Here is a 20,197-nt window from a genome sequence, read left to right as displayed (position 1 = left end):
GTGATCTTGGAATATTTTTTCAAGCGTAAACACCGATTTTTCATAAGCTGGTGCAGTATAGGGCACTGATTCATAAGTGATACATTTACCTTAGCTTATTTCTTATCCACCAATGGATCAGATTGATGTAACATATTTTATAAATGTCTAAATATTCTAGACACTAAGGGGTACTCTAGGTGTCTTAATATATTTTTGTTCATTATAAATCCATTGTTTATACAGCCATAGCTTATAAATTATTGAAAGTAAATTATAGCAATTGTGCTTCATTTTATTCTTTATGAAAAACAAAATGACTGAATTTTTATTAGAAAAAAAGTAGTAAAAAATTTCGAGTTAGTTTTTGCTTTCAATACTAGTTCGGGCGCTGAGGGGGTTTACGTGGTTGATTGAGTTTCAATTAAACAAATAACGTTTTAAACGTATTTTATTCCGCAGAATTCAAAATTAAAACACGATTTTTTTGAAAAGGAGTCAAAATTACATTTACATTTGACTAATTTTGACATCTTTGACTAATTTTGAGACTATTTTTATTTAAACTTTTACATTCAAATCACTTCATTTTAGGATGGAAAAAAGCAAAGATTGAAAATGTGAATTCGACAAGAAAAATTTGAGCGTAAAATAACCCGTTTGTCAAGGAAATCCAATGGAGAAGGGGTAAATTTGTTATTGGAACATTTACATATTTTGAATAGGACAACTAAGAGGATGTCAAGGTAAATTATTCATAGCATTTTTATATTTCAACCATTGAATAATTCTTATAATGGTGCATTGTACAAAATGTATTGAATATTCAAAATTTAGAAGGGAACGTTACTAAAAAAGCTAACGTTGACGAATCATTCTCTGTAATCGCGCGTAATGCTCACTCGCTTTTTTACAGGCTAACTTGTAATGTACAAGGAGACTAAAGAAATTTCACTTCAACAAAATTTCGTTTCAATATTGTTAAATGCAATCTACGTGTGCATCTTCAGAATCTCTTATCATTTAATTGAACTCGATATCAATTTTGAGTAACTTAATTTAAATTGAATTTTCTTGGTCTTCGTATTATATAGATTTATTAATACTACAAGATATATAATGTGTGCTTATACTTATTTCTTACTAATTTTACTTATACCTTTTAATTTTCATCGGTAAAAACTGCTTCTCTATTATTATACTAAATAATGCAGCTGCTTAAAAAATGTAGCCTCTTAATAGCCTTTTACTCAGTGACACGGTTAATTAAACTAAAATAATAAATTTACACACTCGGAAAAAAAGTAAGGAACTAAAAACAAGGACACCGTGAAGATGTAACAGCCACAGAACGGTCGGACGAGTGCTTTCGTAATATGTAGCGTCGACGAGTCCATGTGTATATGTTTATAAATCATATGCGCGGGTTCGCATACGTTTCATCGTTTTCTAAAGGAAGCTTTGCAGACTGCAGTGGTAACGGTACGAGCCAGTATAATTTATCATACCTTTTCGTGAAGATTAGTTGATGCTGGATTTTTTACGGATAAACCAATTTTTGCTTTTTATCTTTTGTAGTTCAGAAATTTTGGATTTTTACTAGTTTTTAAGTAAAATAACTTGAAATTTCAAACTTTTGGTTTACTATCAAAGTAGCCCCTTGAAGCAGCTATGTGATGATTAATCGTATATACAAAAAACCTTTATAGGAAACAGAGTTCACTTCAGATAATCAAAGGATGCAGTACAGGATATAGAAAGGTGAAAAAAGGAAAAAAAACAAATAGGAGACAACCATTGAACAAATTCATGAAATTCAAGAGGCAGTATCCCATCCAACAAGAAGAGCGTACGTAGTTTGGTCAATGTGAATCCACGGATCATGGGTACATAAATTATTTCTTTCACAGAGCGCGAGGAAGCGGCAAATAATGTGACAGTATTCCAGCTAGTTCTACTTATATACTCAGTGTATATATATACGTATAAATGCACCGTGTGCTTATTCTCTCTCCATCTTTCTCTGCGGCCGTTAAGTCACTTTGCGAATATAGAAGCTTTGTCGTGCTCATGCTTTATGCACGTATATACGTTTCAGTATTATGTCCGTTCCTTTGAAATTTGAATCATCGGTGTCTGACGATTTACTACGTTTGTAAAAATAAAACTGCATCGAGACTTTTCAGTTCCATGAAATTCAAATAAGCCATATAGGTACAACTGATGTCTCAATTCGGCAAAGTCAATTCAGTACACACGATTATAGATCAAATGAGCTTTTGATAGAAAATACAGTCGCAGAATATTTACCATGTGCTTGCATCTCACACTCGTAATTTTTAATTAAATGATTGTTTTAATTTTATGCGAGATCGAGTAAGAAAATAAAATATAAGATAAACAAGTTCTATAATAGATACGAGGAAAGTCGCAGACTTCTTTGATGTTGTTTCTTCTTGCGTATACAGCGTATTTCTCGCGTACACCAGTCTTCATTCATGCCACTCGTTCTTCAATTTTGCCTTTCCTTTTGTCTTTATAAATTCATTTTAACTTATACCTAAAAACCGGCAATTTCCGTCGACTTACTCTCTCTTCATTTCAAGTTCTGCTCTCGCTATTAATTATTATCTTCTAATAAGGACGAATCCAATTGTTTGATGCCTCTTTTATTTATACACGATAGAAAAAGATAGTATGTAAGTTATATCTGAGCTTGATTAACCGAATACTGGCATAGTTCAAGAAACAAGCGATTTTTTTTCTTCGCCAGTATTCATGCAGTACAACGATTATTGCAAGTGTCATTATTCTTTCTGTTTATTCCTCGGAGCATAATCGGGCTAAAAGCAAACTCTTGATAAGCCTTTTGATTCCGATCAAGTTATAATTGAACGTACGAGCGATTAAAGCTGTTTGTAAAGGTGCATCCATACATGTATTTGTGCACAGGATCGCGGTGGCGCGGCTTTCTTTATAATTAGGGAAATGAAGCTCGTTTTTGTTGCCCTTACGCAAGTGTGCAACAACGATGCGCGGCTACATGTGATGACGATGCTTTTGCACGCTCTTCTCTGATAAAAGGACGTACGTATACCTATTATTGGTAAATGGAGATTGGAACATTTTGTCGACGTTCAATTACAGAAAAGCTGCTGCTGCTGCTGCCGTGTTACTTCCATTGTTATTGTTGTGTCTGAGTGTACGCGTGCGTCATTTTTATTTAACAAACATATTCAGCTACACTCACCTTCGAGAGGAGTGCATATGTGCACACGAGCCACGGTATTAATATTTTGCATTAAAGCGAAATTTGCTGGAACGAATCGCTGAATTTCTCTCCCTCTCTCTCTCTCCCTTCTCGTTGAAAGTCTATTTAAACCCAGATGCGTACCCGTACGGGTAAAGTTACACAACCGGGCCGTAGGCAGTTGTTATTCCATGTCGACAATGTATTTTTATCTTTTTATTCATAGATGACATGTTAGTGGAAAAACATCACGATGCACATTATCATTGTTATTCGCTTGAACATTGAATATAGTGTCAAAAAGACGAAAAAAAAAACGATTCCACCATTTCTCCGATGCAAAAGGCCGTTAAGCGAGTTATTTCATTCGATGAAATAAATTGCATTGTTACCTTTTTTCCTGTTTTCAAAGAGCTTTTATTACAAGGGCAATTAATGCCATTAAAATGCTTCAGTTGCGAGAAAAATTCTTTAATTTTTTAATTAAGCTTTTATTATGTCCATATGGTTGCTATTGAAAATTTTAAATTTGCCAGAAAAAGGTGTATAATATTTTTCACCGTTTAGTTTTCTCTTGTTCTATACAAATAGTGTTCATAAGCTATAACGCTGCAAATAAAAGAGAATCGGGCATAAAGCGGATATAACCTTATACCCATCATTCGAACAAACAAATAAACATACGCAAGTCAACAGAGCTCGAATCTAAAAAGTCCATGTTTGCCAAGGCATTAGTAATAGTAACGTGACGTTCAACAACAAATATGCATTGATTTATATCGAAGGGATTTATCACGTAGGAGTGTTGCATGGTGCAGTATCTTTGAAACTTGCACGAGCTCTCGCACGAATGCGCAAAGTGTAATAATTACGTTGAAATTCCTTTCGATGCCAATGGTCGGTTGCAACTGTTGTAACGCATTCATCCAATTGGCCGAACGATGTATCGATAGCGAATGAAGCATATGAAAAAGCAAAAAAAATGAGCAATCAATTTTCAAATCTCCACTTAATTTGTCGCTCGAGTTTAGGACATTTACAACGTTAATTCATTTATTGGCACGGCTGGCTAGGACGTTGCAAGGATACGTAATCGGTGCGTTCCCGGTGCAGAAACGCGAATTTTATCGAGTGCTCTCAATCATTAGTTTTGATGCTCGAGGTACCTAAAACTTATTGAGATTTCAGCTTGATGAATAGTCTTTTTCAAAAGTTTATAATTAAATCAACTCCGTGCTCAAAGTTGTTGGGCAAAAGCATTGCAAAATAATTAATTTTCAATCAGTTTATTCCGGAGAGTCGAAAATTGAATGAAACAATGTTTTATACTTACAAGAGCGTAATTGAGCTTGAACGAAGGCTAAGTATTTGAAACAAAAGAAAATTAACATGAAAGCTTACAGATGCGTCAAAGAAATTGAGCGAATGCTGCAGCTCCTACATATTTCCTATAAATAAGGGATGGAATCGAGATAGAAATGCCATTGTCCGCGCGAGCCAGTGCAGCGAGGAATGCGATTATGACATAACTCTTCCTTTCTCGCTCTTCTCTCATATGTATCCTCTTTTGCCGATAGATATATAGATCAGCAGGAATGCCTTGCGCATCGCAACAGTCATTCGTCGGCACAACAGAGGCGCAGTCCTTTGGTTCGATATCACCCCCGCCCATATCGACTCTAATTACAAATGTGCGCTATGTGTTGGTGTAAACATGTAAGAATCTAGCCAGTGAAATATAATAACGTTGACAAACATGCTTCGCGTTTCAGTCAATCGAACTTACGCATTCCTTCGATGTATTCAAAATTAACATAACGTCAGTAACATTGTTTTTTTATCTTAATTAGAAATGATTCATCATGGTTGAAACATTTTCAGGAAAAATATTTTTTTCTCTCAAGTATATTTTCATCCAGCGATCGTAAAAGTTCTTGGCTATCTAGCTATGGACACACATTTGCAAAGCTCTCAATTGTAATCGGAATATATACATTTTTTTCTTTTTTCTATTACTTTTCGCCGTACATTCCAAATCCAATCAACTTTTTTTCATATCTTCATTTTTGCTTCATAGACACTTATATGAGTTGCTTTTTGCTCTGCTCGGCACACACGTGGCTTTACGTCAGAGCGCGCAAAAGTGTTCATCGTTACGATACTGCGTCATAAGCAGGACAGCGGCTATTGGCGAGACGAGTGACATTTTTTATTGCATGATTCCGACTTCGTTAAGGATATATATACGACCGAGTCAAAAGTTCAATTGTCACCCGATATATACGCGCGGCGAATAATTAAAACTCGTGTTTCGAAGCTTCGGAAAATGAAACTCTATAACTTTACTTATACGGAGCTCTGCTCTTTGTCGGGCGTATTTATGGCTACGTGTATGAGCGTATAGCTCAACTGACTGCGAGGAAGAGCGGAAACGGTTAGGGTACGAATCTAAACTGCAGAGGATATTTCAGATGAAGTATGCATAAATGAAGACATGTTAAATTCCAATCCTGTGTGTGCCTTTCTCATCGATATTTCTCTTTTCATTTCACATAGTGTATCAGTAACAAATTGACGTTTTCTTTGCGAATCTAACTTTCCATTTCCAAAACTAATCCCTCGTTTTTCTTTTCATAAAGTTCTCTGTAAAATATGTTTTATATTTACTAACACTTTATTTATTCAACATCTATCAACTTAGATTGAATTACTCTTTTTTAAAAGATTATTTCATACTTGGATTATCAAAGAAATGTAAATATGGCAATCAGTAGACTTAACTTTCAAAACGCATTTTTAATAAGAAATAGATTTTACATACAATTATGAAAAATTCTTGTACCTCGAGTTAAGGGGAGTCATACAGCAATTCACTCCTCTTTGTCATTTTTTTGATATAAACCACAGTTTAATGTCAATCTACATTTTCAACATAAAATTGACATCTTTGAGCCCTAAAAAATATGAAAAAAATTGCAGAATAGGCCTTTGCATCTTAAAATAGCTTATTTCTGCTATTTTAGCCTTTCGGCACTGTGCGCAAGGTTCAGATCAGAGTTTTTGAGGTAGGAGATCCTGCTAGGTCTCAAAATCTTCAGAATAGTATCCTTTATGGGCTGAGTTTTGTGGAATTTTGATTTAGATCTTCATATCAGTTCTATTATTCAATATGTCCTCAAAAACATTGATAACTTTTTTTTATATCTTGCTTTTTTCACATCTGTTGGCATACAAACTTTTTTATAACTCTAATCAAAATTCCACAAAACTCAGCCCATAAAGGATACTATTCTGAAGATTTTGAGACCTAGCAGGATCTCCTACCTCAAAAACTCTGATCTGAACCTTGCGCACAGTGCCAAAAGGCTAAAATAGCAAAAATGAGCTATTTTTAGATGCAAAGGCCTATTCTGCAATTTTTCTCACATTTTTTAGGGCTCAGAGATGTAAATTTTATGTTGAAAATGTAGACTGACATTAAACTGTGGTTTATATCAAAAAAATTACAAAAAGGAGTGAAATGGTGTATGACTCCCCTTAATTTAATTTTTCATATAATTTATTAGGTAACTTTTACGAATTTGCTACATAAACAATTATGCGGTATATTAACAGCAGCAAAATTTCTTGTTTCCTAATTTTCACTGTACCTCTTTTGTTACTAATACTCAAACTTTGAAACGATAAAAATCATTACTTTAAACCATACATGGCAAATTCCATTATCTACTTTATTATAGTTGAACCGTCCCACTAATGTTAATCAACATTAATGTTTTCTGCAATTTTCGGCTCAGTTGCCATTGATTTTCAAGATGAACGGAGCTGGAATGTAATTTTCCATAACTCTAAGCAACATTTTTTTCCATATCAAAGTGAAACTCTTAGGCGTGCTTATAAACAGTCTTCCGCGCGTTGCATTATTTCATCTGCCACGACTATGTTGTAATATTTTCATGCATTACTCACGCGAGAATTGCTTTACTCTGGTATAGATAAATTCAACGCCCAAAACGTGTCTCTCAGAGCTTTCTAGCAGTTTGAAAAAAAATTAAAAACACTCCCCCTCTGCACCATCACAAAAATATATATTATACGCGTCGGACAAAGAGAAAATATGATACGCAAGCCGAGTGAATTACTTCGAGCACGGAATGAGAAATAAAAAAAAATGTAAAACATTTATCATTCGTTACATAAAATTTACTCACTTTTTATTTGTACAAATGTGGCCTTTAGTGTTTATTCACTTCCGGTATTTACGAGCACGACACGATATCCCACAAATAGCCAAGTTTATCACACTCGTAGGAAAAATGATTAATTCGAGTACGCGTAATGACATCCCTTTAACGCGCCACATTACGTCTGGGGGGGCTTAGCTCGTCAGATAATTAAAGATACGTTATTGCAATTAATTGTCTGTGTTCCATTCTCTTGTGCACAAATATAATTTAGCTTTTCTTTTGAAGCGCACAAATCCCTTTAGAACAACACAGCATTGAGGCGAAAAAGCAGTAGCAGCAGCCACTTCTTTCGCAAGTCACTAGATAATTAGCCCCTTTTTTCTTTGTCTATGTCGACGGTCCGTGCGCGAGTGAGCTCTCGAGTGTCGCGATGAATGAAAAAAGATGCAGCTCCACTGCAGCGTGCTCGAGACGCGTGAGTGCGTACACGCGCATTGTACGCGAAAGACGTAAAAAAGCACGCGCGCATCGTCCATTAGTCTTCTCATAGACAAGTGAGAGAGACTGTTGCATTACATGTAGAACAAATCGCACATCCAAGAATTACTTCTGCACATGGACATTGTTTAAACGTACAATAAAGAGTATAAACTTGCAAAAATCAACTGCGTGGGAAGTTGGACGATCCTCAGTTGGGATAAGATAATGCAGTACGAGTTTTTCGAGTAACAAAGTGTTATTTTGAACGAGTTTTTGATTTTCCAAAATTATACAGTAATTTTTGATTCCAAGCCAAGCCCGAGTCGAAAAAGTTTTTTTGGCACGATATCGTCAGTTACAGTCTAAATACACCAAAGAAATACAACGAGTAAAAGTTTTTTGGTGGAATAATTGAAAGTCTAGTCGCGGAGCGCGTTAATCCAAGCGTGCGCACGATCAGCTGCAAAGTTCATTTGACAGTCGAAACAGGTACGTCGCCGGTGAGAATTTAGCAAAATCTTGGCGACCGCAGCAGAGGATCTTTGGGATATCTTGAGCTATCGAAATCAGCCCGTCAAGCTGGTATAGCTTATATATTTATAGTTATACTCGCGATCACGCACACACACACTCACACACAAAAGGCGTCTTGGAGCCATTATGTGAATTTCATGCGACAATGAATTCGACGTCGCTAATTCCCTTAACAAGTCTAGGCTATGCGAAGCTACACAGCTAATTAGCTGCGATTTAAGAAGTGCTAGTCGAATCATGCAGCGTGCGGTTTTAAAGGACCTAACGAGTTTCAGCGCAGTTTCATCGAATCAAGAGCTTTAATGTACGTGGGGAGAGAGATCGTGCGTTCGAATTGTCTTGCTCTCCAAGAGTCTCCTCTCAAGGAAAGAATAATTGGAGCAGTCGTAGTAGGATCCGCGCGTTAATTATCAATCGAATCTTGAAAAAATATGCTCTACACGCAATCCTCGCACCAGCTCGTTGAATACGTTTACCTTTCACTGAGCACATCTTCATCTTGATTATCTCGCGAGATAATACCAAGGTTTATATTATACACGTAATGCAAGCCTCAAGTATTCAGGCACCGTTGAAGTTTGCTTACTTATGCGTGCGAGATAATGCGCATTATCTCTATGTATATTGGCGCGTCTGTATTAATATTTGCACGTATTACACGTGCCTTTACCCAAGATTTTCCAAACATTATAGCAGCTAAAATTAACTCGATCGAAAGAAAAGAATAATCACGAGAAGCCAGACCGAAAATAAATCAAGTATTTGTAATGCAAGTCGTATTTAGTTTTAACCGTGCGCTTCGAGCATATATTTTACAAACAAATGAAATGATTTAATTAAACTTCTGGCGATTCACATCGACTTATCTTGCTGCACTAAACAATAGCCGTGACAGGCAGTTCTAAAGAAAAGGGTGAAAAAAAAAACTATCACTGACACGCAACAAAATAGCAAACATTATCTCTCGAGTTGGAGCAAAGAGTGCAGTCGAAAAAGTTGGACGAGCGGCAGATCGTCTTGGGTAATAATTCAGCAACTCTTTGAATGGCTTGTCAAACTTTTGAGTCGCTACAGCTCGCACCGATTCCTTTTGGATGAAAAGTTCTCAACACTTTTGGCGGTTGAATTCGTTACGAGGATCTTTCGGGTATTATATTGGAAGTTGATCATTTTACAAGATATCGCTTTGGAGTGAAGAGCTTTGTAAATTAAGTAGGTCACGCATGCGTGCGCACGTCTTCTTTCCGATGCAGAGCCACGCACGTCCGTGTATATTTCGGTATTTCTCGCGCGATATGCTCGACTCGATGCTCCACTCGAGTTTTGACGCCACGCACGAAAGCCGCTGAAATATGCATACATCTGAGAGCGAGAGAGAGAGAGAGAGAGAAATAGAGAGAAGGAGAAGCACACCTACAAGAAGCAGAGTCTTCTTATCATCGATTGAATTACGAATTCTACGCGGCTCCGTTGCGTTTCCGTCGAGCGTCGAGTGTGTCGAGCGCGTCGAGCGCGTCGAGCGCGACAACTGCAACAAGCAAAGCTTGCATTTAAGTTTGTTAGGCAGCTGCTGCTGAAGCTTTATCTTTATAACTCGCGAGCTACGATTTGAATAATTTCGATTCAACTTTAACGACTTGCGCGAATTTCGTCAAAGTACCTTTCTTTCCGCGTCGGAGTGTCTTTGTTGACGAAACGCGTTGTGTTTTGTCGTTACATGCCGGCTTCTTTTGTGTAATTTACGCGCGATTCTTGGCTTGCGCAGGGAAAATTTAATTGATCCAGGCAAAGGTACAGCCTTGAGCTATTTGGTAATTCTACCATGTAAGTACTTTCCAAAGAGAATTCAAGCGAGGATTAAATGTGCGCGCCAGTTCGCATCTGACTCTCGAACCTTCGTCAACCTCGAAATTTAACGTTTTTTTTTTGAAAAAAAAAAGAAAAGACTTACCGATACGCGGCATCGCAAAAAGTACGTTGGAATAATTGAAGCGAAATGGATGAAATGCGGGCCTGCGCTCGATACAGCCAATTAATTATCGATGCAAAAATTAATTTCTTCGGATACTTGAACAATGCGCGATCGTGGCAAAATGTAACAACATTCAATTGCGCGTATATAGCCGGTGCACGCATGCATATTCGCGCGAGTCACATAGACGCTCAGGTAATATAGGAAGGACCACGAGGAGGGCTGGTATAATCGAACGATTGAAATAGGCCATTGTTCGATGGATACATTATCAGTGATTGCGGCTGCTGCGAGCGTTTATACGATTTCTCCTCTGTGTCGCGCTTGTGCGTCGCTCTGCTATACATATATGTGTGCGGCTGTGTATGTGCTGCTGCATCTATATCATTTTGGGGGGACGCAGCCGCGCGCGCTCAATTCGATCGCGCCCATTTATACGCTACACCCTCGCGCTTGTGCCAAAGCAAACTTTGGCCGCTGTGCACGCGATAACCTATTGCCTAGCGCCTACGCGTGTCTGCCTGCGCGCATATATACATACATACGCCTGCTATGTACAAAATAACACGAGGAATTGAAAATGTTACGGCTCCGCCACGTCGCTCGGGCCAGATGTATGTTAGATAAAGTGAGCGTTTGGTGCGTGTTTGCAGCATTGAGTTATTTAATCGAACGCCGTATCGAGGCACTAGCGATGACCCTCCAGGCTCGCTGCTCTGCGCAAATTCCGAGCAACTTTTTATTCAAATCTATCGACGAGAGGCTAATTTCAAACTGACTTTACTGATCGTCTCGCACTTTTACTCACCTTCCAACTTTTGCTTTCTCTTTAAAAGTTCTTTTCTTACGCTATTTGGGTTGATGCACTCTTTGATTATTTCACAAACCTTCATTTTATATAAGTTAATGAAAAACAGAAAAAAATTTATCAAGTTGAGAAATTATTTTTGGCTAAAAGCCATTTTTAGTAATGATCGTGAGTAATTTTCTGACAAAACCTATCGAGCATTTTTATAACATTTACCGAACAAATTCAAGAGAAGATTAAATTTGAATAGCACTCAAAAGTTCTTATAAGCTGCACGTATTTTGAGTTGAGTGAAATGATGGCTAGTAAATTATGAAATCTAGTAAAATCTTTATCCTTAATCTTTTTACCCATACTTCTAGTCATTGAAGATTCAGCAGATTTAAAATCTATTCTTACCTTGCTGCAATAGTTCGTGCATTATCAATGCAAATGTAAATTTGCATGGTGAATATGCTTTTGAGAATTTCTTTTAAACTTTATAAAAAAGTCATTGATAAAATTACGCTCGTAATGTAACTAATTTTTTTCATCCGTTAATTTAATTGTTAAAATATAACTAAACTTTAAGGAATTAAGGCCTTGATTTTTATAGACGAATTAGTACGAAGAAAGTAAATAATTCAAGCAGGCTCGTTTGGAAAATATTTAATGTAAAAATAATTTTTTGTTGACAAAAGATTTTGTTTTCAAAATCGATATTTTTAATTCATTTAAATTACATGCGTGGGCGTGGTTCAGGCAGGTTTATTATGAGAACTCCTCGTGGCTTAACTCCTTGAAAAAACTTTTCTTTTTTTAAAAAGTCTCTGCTTAATTTTCAAGTCACACCTGATGCGCTTTCGGATGTAGAAAAAAAGCTCCGTGTAAACGGCACAATGCGTTGACGCATAGCACAAGTAAAGTATTATTTTCTTTACTTCTATGTCCATACAAGAGATAAGACATCGTGGCGCCGTCGAGAGTAAAAAAATTCAAGTAGATTTTCCCATATGCGCAGCGCACCTATCTTTCATGCACGAGCGAAAAAAAATACTGCCTTCATGGCTGAAGCAAAAAGTGGCCTGGTGTCTTTATTCTCTTTCGTTTCTTTTTGTCTCTTTCTCCTCTATCTCTCTCGTTCTCTCTCGTCAGGTCTCTATATTAAAAACGAGCTCATATGCACGCGGAAAGACGAAGCAGGCGCACGATAGCGCGGCGGTGGCGGCAGGCAGCGGGGCGCGCAAGAAAAAGTAAATATCAGTAGCGCGAGTACAACATGCAAGAGACAGTTTCGGTTGTATCGGAACTTGAAGCACGCACAAGGTGCAAGCGGCAGGTTAGAATCTTATATACGAGAATACTACACACAGACACGGTATGTGCCGTCGTATGACAAGGAAAATAAAACAACTGTCAGATATATTCTTCATATACTCGACGCACGCTTATACACATTGTAATATAGAAAGGATGATTTCACTTTAAAAGAAGCAAAAAGCTCTTCTCAAAGCTGGTATTAAAGTCAGGCGAAGAAAAATAGCAATTTCCATGTATATATGTTTTTCACTGGCTTAAATAATAATTCGTCGAGTTCAAGCTCTTTCCTTTAATGGCAAAATCGAAAAATGGTCTTTACGCTGTTTTTTTTATCGATTTGTTGGTCTCGTTTATGCGTGAATCTTCATTCATTCGTACGTCAGGCGTTCGCGGAAGTTTTAAGGCTAGAGCTTTTTTTTCGCAACTCTCGCTCGTGAAGTTGACAAATGCAAAATGGCGCAATGCCGATGTACGCGGCCCTGCCAGCGAGCATATGAAAATTAACGATCAGCTATGAAAAACGTTACGACTTCTTCCTGCCGCGCGGTAAAGCGCGCAGAAAGAAAATAAAAAACCTCGAGCATTCTGGAAAGTTTTTCGCTAAAGGGTTGAGCTGCTCGAGCTTCTTTGTTGCGGACGCGAGAGTTTGTGCGGCAGAGCGCGTCAAGGTATAAGGTACGTAAGCCACCGTCGCGGCGAGAAAAGTAGGCGAGCGTCGAGCTTTGACCGAAATATTTTTGCCGAAAGCTCGGATTGTTAATGATGCTCGCGGCGAGATCATCGCTCACACCCTCGAACGAAATGCAGATGGAAAAAGCGATGGTTTAACGCCGAGCACGTAGCGAGGGAGTCCGCGAGAGAAATCTCGGTATATCGATTCAAAGCAAATAATCGCGGAGCTGGATAACGATATTTGAAGAGCCGGGAGTAGCGTACATAGAGCCAGTTAAGTCTCGCTAATAACGCACAGGGCGCAGGAAGAAGGCGAGGGAGGAGGAGGTGCGAGTCGCGCATATCGCGCTCATGAGAATTTACGCCCCCTCTTGGCCGGGGCCATTATATACGAGGCGCGTGTAACGCAGTTTGTTCCGCTTTGGTACTAAATCAAGTGTCTACGAGAGAGGGTAGGTACATACGAGCGTGCGTACGAGTATGTGTACGCGTATTTGTATACACGAGCTCTTTCGCGCTGCACGCACTGTACGCGCGGCATTGTAGGCAAAGTCGCGCCAATCTGTTTCTGACTGTCCCGAAGTTTTGAGTGTTTCTCTCGTGCTACCCGCGTATATAACCTTGGCTATTGTATCAAGAGAGCTGTCAAGTATTATACGGCTGCGACGACGAGCCGTATTAATGGCTTTTTCAGCATACGAGCCCGTTTGAGGCTGATTTCGCGCTGAGCGTGCTCAGTGAGTAAGGCATTCGTATACAGTCGAGGAGAGCAGCGCGCTATGTGGCGACAATTCACACTTCTCCTCGTACTGAAATCAATTGAATACAGGTCGAGGAGCCCTGATTACAGTCGAGGAGCCCTGATTACAGTCGAGGAGAAGTGTGAATTGTCGCCACGTAGCGCGCTGCTCTCCTCGACTGTATGCGATCCCGCAGACTCGAGCCGAGACGACTCGCTCAGCTCGCGTGCGTGTAGCCTGTGCTGTCTGCTACATGTCAAAGTGGCAGGCCAACTCGCGCTGCCTTTAACCTCTCTTTCTTGAATACAAACATATCTACACGAGATAGAAATGTCATTTTTAATTCATGTTTGTGTTCGCACTAAACACGATGACTGTAAAAATGAAGCAGTAGAAACTGAATAATGGAAAGAAATGCAGCGTGACCGATGTTATACCGACTCTACTCATCAAGACACTAGGAAAATCAGTGTAATGAGATTCAAGTTGGCACAACCAGTGCTTTATGCAACCTCTCGTTTTTCAGAAAAAACATATCCACACAAGTTGCATGTACAGTATTTTACACGAGACATACGCATATACAGTATGTAGACGAGAGCCGAAAACTAGCGGCCAAGTTACAGTTTTTAGTTTAGAGTGCTATAAAGAAATTAAATGGAACATAACAATTATGCATGATATAGTTCTCAAAACGAGCTCTTATGCAGAAAAATTGTTAACACATCAATGGCTGTTAGCGGTGTGGATACGTCTCAGCGTGTTTGCAGCGTTGCGGACGCTGTAGTGCCTCGGCTGCTTCGCTTCGCTACGCAGCCTCGGCGACTACAGCGCCCCAACGCTGCAAACACACCTCGACTGTATCCACACCGCATACAGCCCTTGATGTGTAAATAACTAATTACGCATTAGTTTGGGGAATTATGAAAATTATTAGTGCGATTCGAGCGCTATCTAATGCCAATACAAGCGCAGAGAGTAAACTTTCGAATTTATTCGTGCTCGGCCGCGAGAGTACATTGTTACGTGCGTATACGTCGGCGGCAAAGAGCAAAATTTGATTTATGCAATGGGCAGCACGTAACGCAGCGACTATCTCTCGCTCGTTTCTGTTTTAGCCTCTTGCCGCGCGGCCCATCCTCGCTCGCTCGCTCGTTCGTTCGTTCGTCTGCGCGTAACCAAGAGCCTACGTATGCAGTTATACAGAGAGATTCAGCAGTCGAGCAATCAATGCACTACTCTCGGGCCAAAGCTCGATACGTATAGGCGATCGAGCGCCTGCGTGCGAATCTACACGTATACGCGATGTGTGCACTGTGCACTGCGGTATAGCAGCGCCGCGCACTGCGCACTACGAGTACATACACACACATACGCAGAGCATATAGACTTGCAAGGATCGCGAGGGCACGGAGGAAATTTATGACGCGCCATACATCAGCCCTCGTATATAGAGAGACGGCGGCGGGCGCGCCGATTCAAGGTAATTTCGAATTTGATTTGCACGGATTAGATGAGCTGCAATGCGCGTGCAGGTGGCATCCGTGTACAGAGTACACTGCCTCGCATCTATATGGATCCCCGCAGCCGATGAAATAGTCGCGCTGCCAGCTATGCTGTACCGTACCTACGAGCGTCAACGCGTATACATTATATACCTGCACGGATACGTACATGTAGAGCCGTGCATATATAAGAACGAAGCTCGTGTGTGTACCCGTGTTATCGCTTCGCGTTCATCGTCGTCTGTGTCGCGATCCCAAGATAACACCAACCTGGCATGATTTAATATTAACGCCGAGTCTCGTTTACTGTATCGCATTTTTATCTCCTCCAGCCCCCAATGGAATCGTTTAAATTTTTTTCCCATTCATAATCTTTTTTTAACCCGCCGAAGATCTACGGTCGACGACGAGCTGCGAGTCGATTTTTTCTTTGCCCTTTTTTCCCTCTTTTTTCGTACAATTTACGTAGCTGCGTCGAATCTCGTTACGTACGTACATTTTATTTCATTCTTCTTCGAGTGACAAAAGTGGAGCGCGCACGATGTTTTTAATTTAATTAAAAGTACAGCTTGTTGGCCTGCGAGTAGCGACGTAAAAACTTTCATTGGGCGACAGAAAAAAAAATAAATTAATTTCCGACAAAAGAAAGATAAATTGGCGTACATGTATCATTCATGCGGCAGCCGAGGGATCAAAAGTAGCCCGAGTGCTTTTTACTAAACAACTTGCGGCGCTCCAATTGTCTTTCGAAATAAACTTCGCCGCGATCTTAGTCTGATTAACCCGGTCATTTGGCGAGTGACCCGGCAGTGGTGCAGCATCAACGAAGCCAGTAGTGCAGCAGCAGCAGCGGCTATAACGTGCATTGACAATAAGCTCAAGGCAGTTTCGCGCAACTTGTAATGGCTATAGACCATTTGCCATCATCTGGCGCTCAAGCTTCGACCATTCATTTTATAACATTGTCGAAACTTTGTGTGTTTGCGACTGCGGAGCAATTCTTGAAGCTATATATTCTCCGTGCGCCCTGCGATGCGCGCACACAAAGAAGTCTTTTGTATATATACAGGCTGGCTGTAACACAGCACCGGTAATAATGTCATTATTGCAGCTGCAGAAACTCCCGCGCGCGTATACAGCCCAAGAAGATACGCGCGCATACTTCTCTGCATTTCAGTTAGGCTATTGACTTATTAGTCGTTGCTTTTCTCGCACAAATTCTACCGCAGTCACAAAATTTCTTAAAAAAAAATCATGTTTCTTGCTATTTGTTTGCACGTGCAGGATAAATGCAATTTCTCCTTGTATAAAAAAATATAATAATAATTTTTAAAATGTGATGTTGAGCTCAAATTAGTGAAAAATAAGCGGAAAACTTGGCGAGCAATCTCTCAAGTGGAAATTCATTCGGCATATAACTAGCTGGGAGCTTAATGACCTGCGAACTTTCCAGTGTATTAAACAAAGATAAGAAGATAAATTTTTATGAGAGTTAATACGGGTGAAAACGTGGAATGCCGCAGCGTTATTTTACCGCTTTTTTTTTGCTTTCGAGATTTTTCATCCAGTCCAGCATGATTATCTTACGGCGCCTCATTTTAATCTGTACTTTAATATTTTTGTTATTGAAATTCCTGAAATTTTATGTATGAGAAGCGGGGGCGAAGGCAATTTTTGGGTATTCGTCGAAACTCGCAGAGATCGTCTGCAACGTTGTGTACCCTGAAGCTGTTTAAAATACAGCTCGCCTATACGTGCCAAAATGTTCAAACTACATAATAGGCTACGTTCGAAAACTTTCTCTATTAAAGTGTACATAAAAATGGCTGCGATGCAAAAAGTGTCCAATCTAGCCCAGTATATTTCGCAGCGTAATCAAGAGCAAATCGGCGCGCAATAAGTCGAAAATTAGAGCCAGAATTCAATGCCTCACGAGTTGGAAACTGCACACTCGACTCACGCTACACAGATCGAATTAATGCAAAATCTCTCTGGCATCTTGTAAGTTCAGGGAAACTATATATATACAGCCTCGCAGAAGCTCACGTGTTACTTATACATACTCTTGAAACCACATATACGCATTATGAGAAAGAGGGAGAGAGAAAAGGAGAAGAGAGATCGCTTAAGCTCTTGTGTGTGTGTGTGCGCGCGCGCTCGACGTGTATATGCAGCAAGATTCACCCTTCCTTTCAGCCAAGAGCAAGAGAGACGGAGAGAAAGGGCAGAATATTCTGATTGTGGCGCAAATTAAATGAAGCGGATCGTTAAGTCGCGCGTACTGCATTGTTTTAAGCTCTCCGCGCTGCGTGAGGAGAGACAAGAGAAAGAGAGAGAGAGAGAGCAAAAGATCCCGTTCACGTACATATGGCCGGATTATACACTTTAAAATGTTCCGGCCGTACAGTGTCAGAGGACTAGACACCGTGGCAAAGATGAAAATTGATTTTAGGCTTCTGCAAAGTACGCGTATTAGAGGGAGTAGTAGTTGCCCTGCCGAGTTTAATGTAATTGAAACTTAATGAATTATATGCTAAGGGATTCGATGCAGCTGCTGTACAGCATACATGAACCGATCGGGCTTTTACACATAGACAGGATGTAGGAGGCGCTCAGCGTGTTTTACGCGCCCACCGAGCTGCACACGTTGCTGCACCGCTCGAGGTTCAAAAGAGACGGAGAAATAATGTTGTTCGAAAGTTCGCCGGTGATTTTCGATTGTTCATTTCGTAATCAAGTTGTTGCTGGTAAATTATTCAAATAAAGTTATGCAGAGCACACTTTTTGCTGCGCAGCTCTGCTGCTCCATTCCGCGCCTGGCTCACCTCTCGAGCAAATTATATTTTCCACCGAAATTTCGAATTATTATCATAATCCGCGCGTTCTCTCTCTCTCTCTGTGCTTGTAATTCATATACATAACGGATGCGCGGCGAGGCACATTTGATAAGTTCCAATATAATTTTCGACAATATTTGTCAGCGATGTTTACGCAAATGTAATCGTGACTGCACTAACTTTGGAGAAGCGGCGCCGCGCGCTAGTTTCGCAGGCAAGTGTCGCTCTTTCGCGCGACACTAATAGTTAAATTCACTGTCAAAATTCCACCCTGTACGAAGATTATAGCTGCATAAGTGAGAATTTTATTCGAGAACGCAGCTGCGTAATGGGCCTCGTTGCTCTTGGACGTATCAACGCAACGGAATTTTTCGCGATTATCATTTGAGAGTCGAGCTCGCCGAGCGTCGGTTTAATTATACGCTTAATTCGTATTCAGGTTGCTCGGCGGTTGTGAGCGTACGCGTGCACGCGCATATATATGTATGGTTTAATCTCAACGAAGATCAATTCATGCAGCCAAACAATCCCATCAACTAGCTTCTGCACAACAACTACATCAGCGTCTCATCTGGCGCTTGCAAGCTCGCATCGCTCCGTACACGTGCTGCTTCTCTCTAGCCCTCTATTTATATGCGTGCTCAGACAGACAGAGAGTCTGCGTGTATAGCACAGACCAACGGCAGCAATATCCAGTCGAGTATAGGCAGTTCCTCCATTCGCCTCGTCGTCTGCACTATGCTATAAGCGTTCCGCATGACGCGTGCTCCAGCTCTCTCCGATCTCTACACAGGCTGCACGCACAGACAGTGCAAAACCCGCACGCGCGCCCGAGCATCCATTACTCGTCCTCGACGACGAGGCTAGCGTGTCAACGCTTGTTGGGGCTTGCTGGCCTACACAGCAACCGCCTACCGTGCAGACACGTGGATGGATATATTAGACTGCTGGAATGTCATGTGGCTGCTGCTGCCACTGCCGACGTTGGAAAGCTTGCAGCCGAGCATGAATACGAAAGAGACAGAATCTGAGGGGGGAGCTTGCGCTGAGACTTTGACCGAATTTTCAATGCTGCACCCTTGTACAATCCATGAATATAGATCGATTGATTTAAATTACTACTTTGCACTACTTTTCCCTTTGTAACAGCGTGACACTTTTTTAATGTTCAATGTGTTTATCAACTCGAATGAATTAGAGTAATTATTTGTTTGCATGACATTATTTATTAAAAAAATCTATAAATAATTATTACTAAATATAAATCTCATCTGCCGCTAAATATTAGTGACGTCTACCATGATGACGTCCGTTTTGTTCTTTCTCATTGTGTTGGTGTTCTCCGTGCACGTGTTCACCATGCTGATGTTCTCCATGCTTGTGCTCATGTTCTCCATGCTTGTGCTCATGTTCTCCGTGCTTGTGTTCACCATGTTGATGTTCACCGTGTTGATGTTCACCATGTTGATGTTCTCCGTGCACGTGTTCACCGTGTTGATGTTCTCCATGCTTGTGCTCATGTTCTCCGTGCTTGTGCTCACCATGTTGATGTTCTCCGTGCACGTGTTCACCATGTTGGTGTTCTCCATGCTTGTAGTCTTCGTGTTGATGTTCTTCATGTTTATGTTCACCATGTTTGTGTTCGTGTTCTTCGTGCTTGTGGTCGCCTTGTTGACGATGGTTTCCTCCATGTTGACGCCTGTTACCATGATGGCGATTTTCTTTTTTGTCCTTCACTTCGACTGGCTTTACGCCTTCGAGTCCATGAACTCCATTACCACTAACTTCGACTTGAGCTGCGGCAACAGCTACAACGGCCAAGAACACCAAAAGTACCTGAAAATTGTCGACAAAGTTCAAAATACTGAAGCTCATCTTCCTCGAGAAAAAAGTAAAAGGGCTAACTTACCAATTTGTTCATCGTGTTTGTTGCG

General features: G+C 40.2%; 1 protein-coding gene across 1 annotated transcript; it reads right to left on the bottom strand.

The window, feature by feature from the left end:
• Positions 1-19,547: 19,547 nt before the first annotated feature.
• Positions 19,548-20,197, bottom strand: LOC106650928 (histidine-rich glycoprotein-like). The gene is made up of 2 exons (XM_014369247.2): positions 20,173-20,197; positions 19,548-20,099 (listed from the first exon to the last, which is right to left on the bottom strand). Exons 1-2 carry the CDS (start codon positions 20,182-20,184, stop codon positions 19,548-19,550), a joined length of 564 nt encoding a protein of 187 aa, XP_014224733.2. The 5' UTR covers positions 20,185-20,197.

This window comes from Trichogramma pretiosum, unplaced genomic scaffold (genome assembly GCF_000599845.2).
Source record: "Trichogramma pretiosum strain Unisexual culture from Peru unplaced genomic scaffold, Tpre_2.0 scaffold57, whole genome shotgun sequence".
Lineage (NCBI taxonomy): Eukaryota > Metazoa > Arthropoda > Insecta > Hymenoptera > Trichogrammatidae > Trichogramma > Trichogramma pretiosum.
The sequence above is the reverse complement of the archived record's forward strand: the minus strand, read 5'-3'. Positions and strand labels throughout refer to the sequence as shown.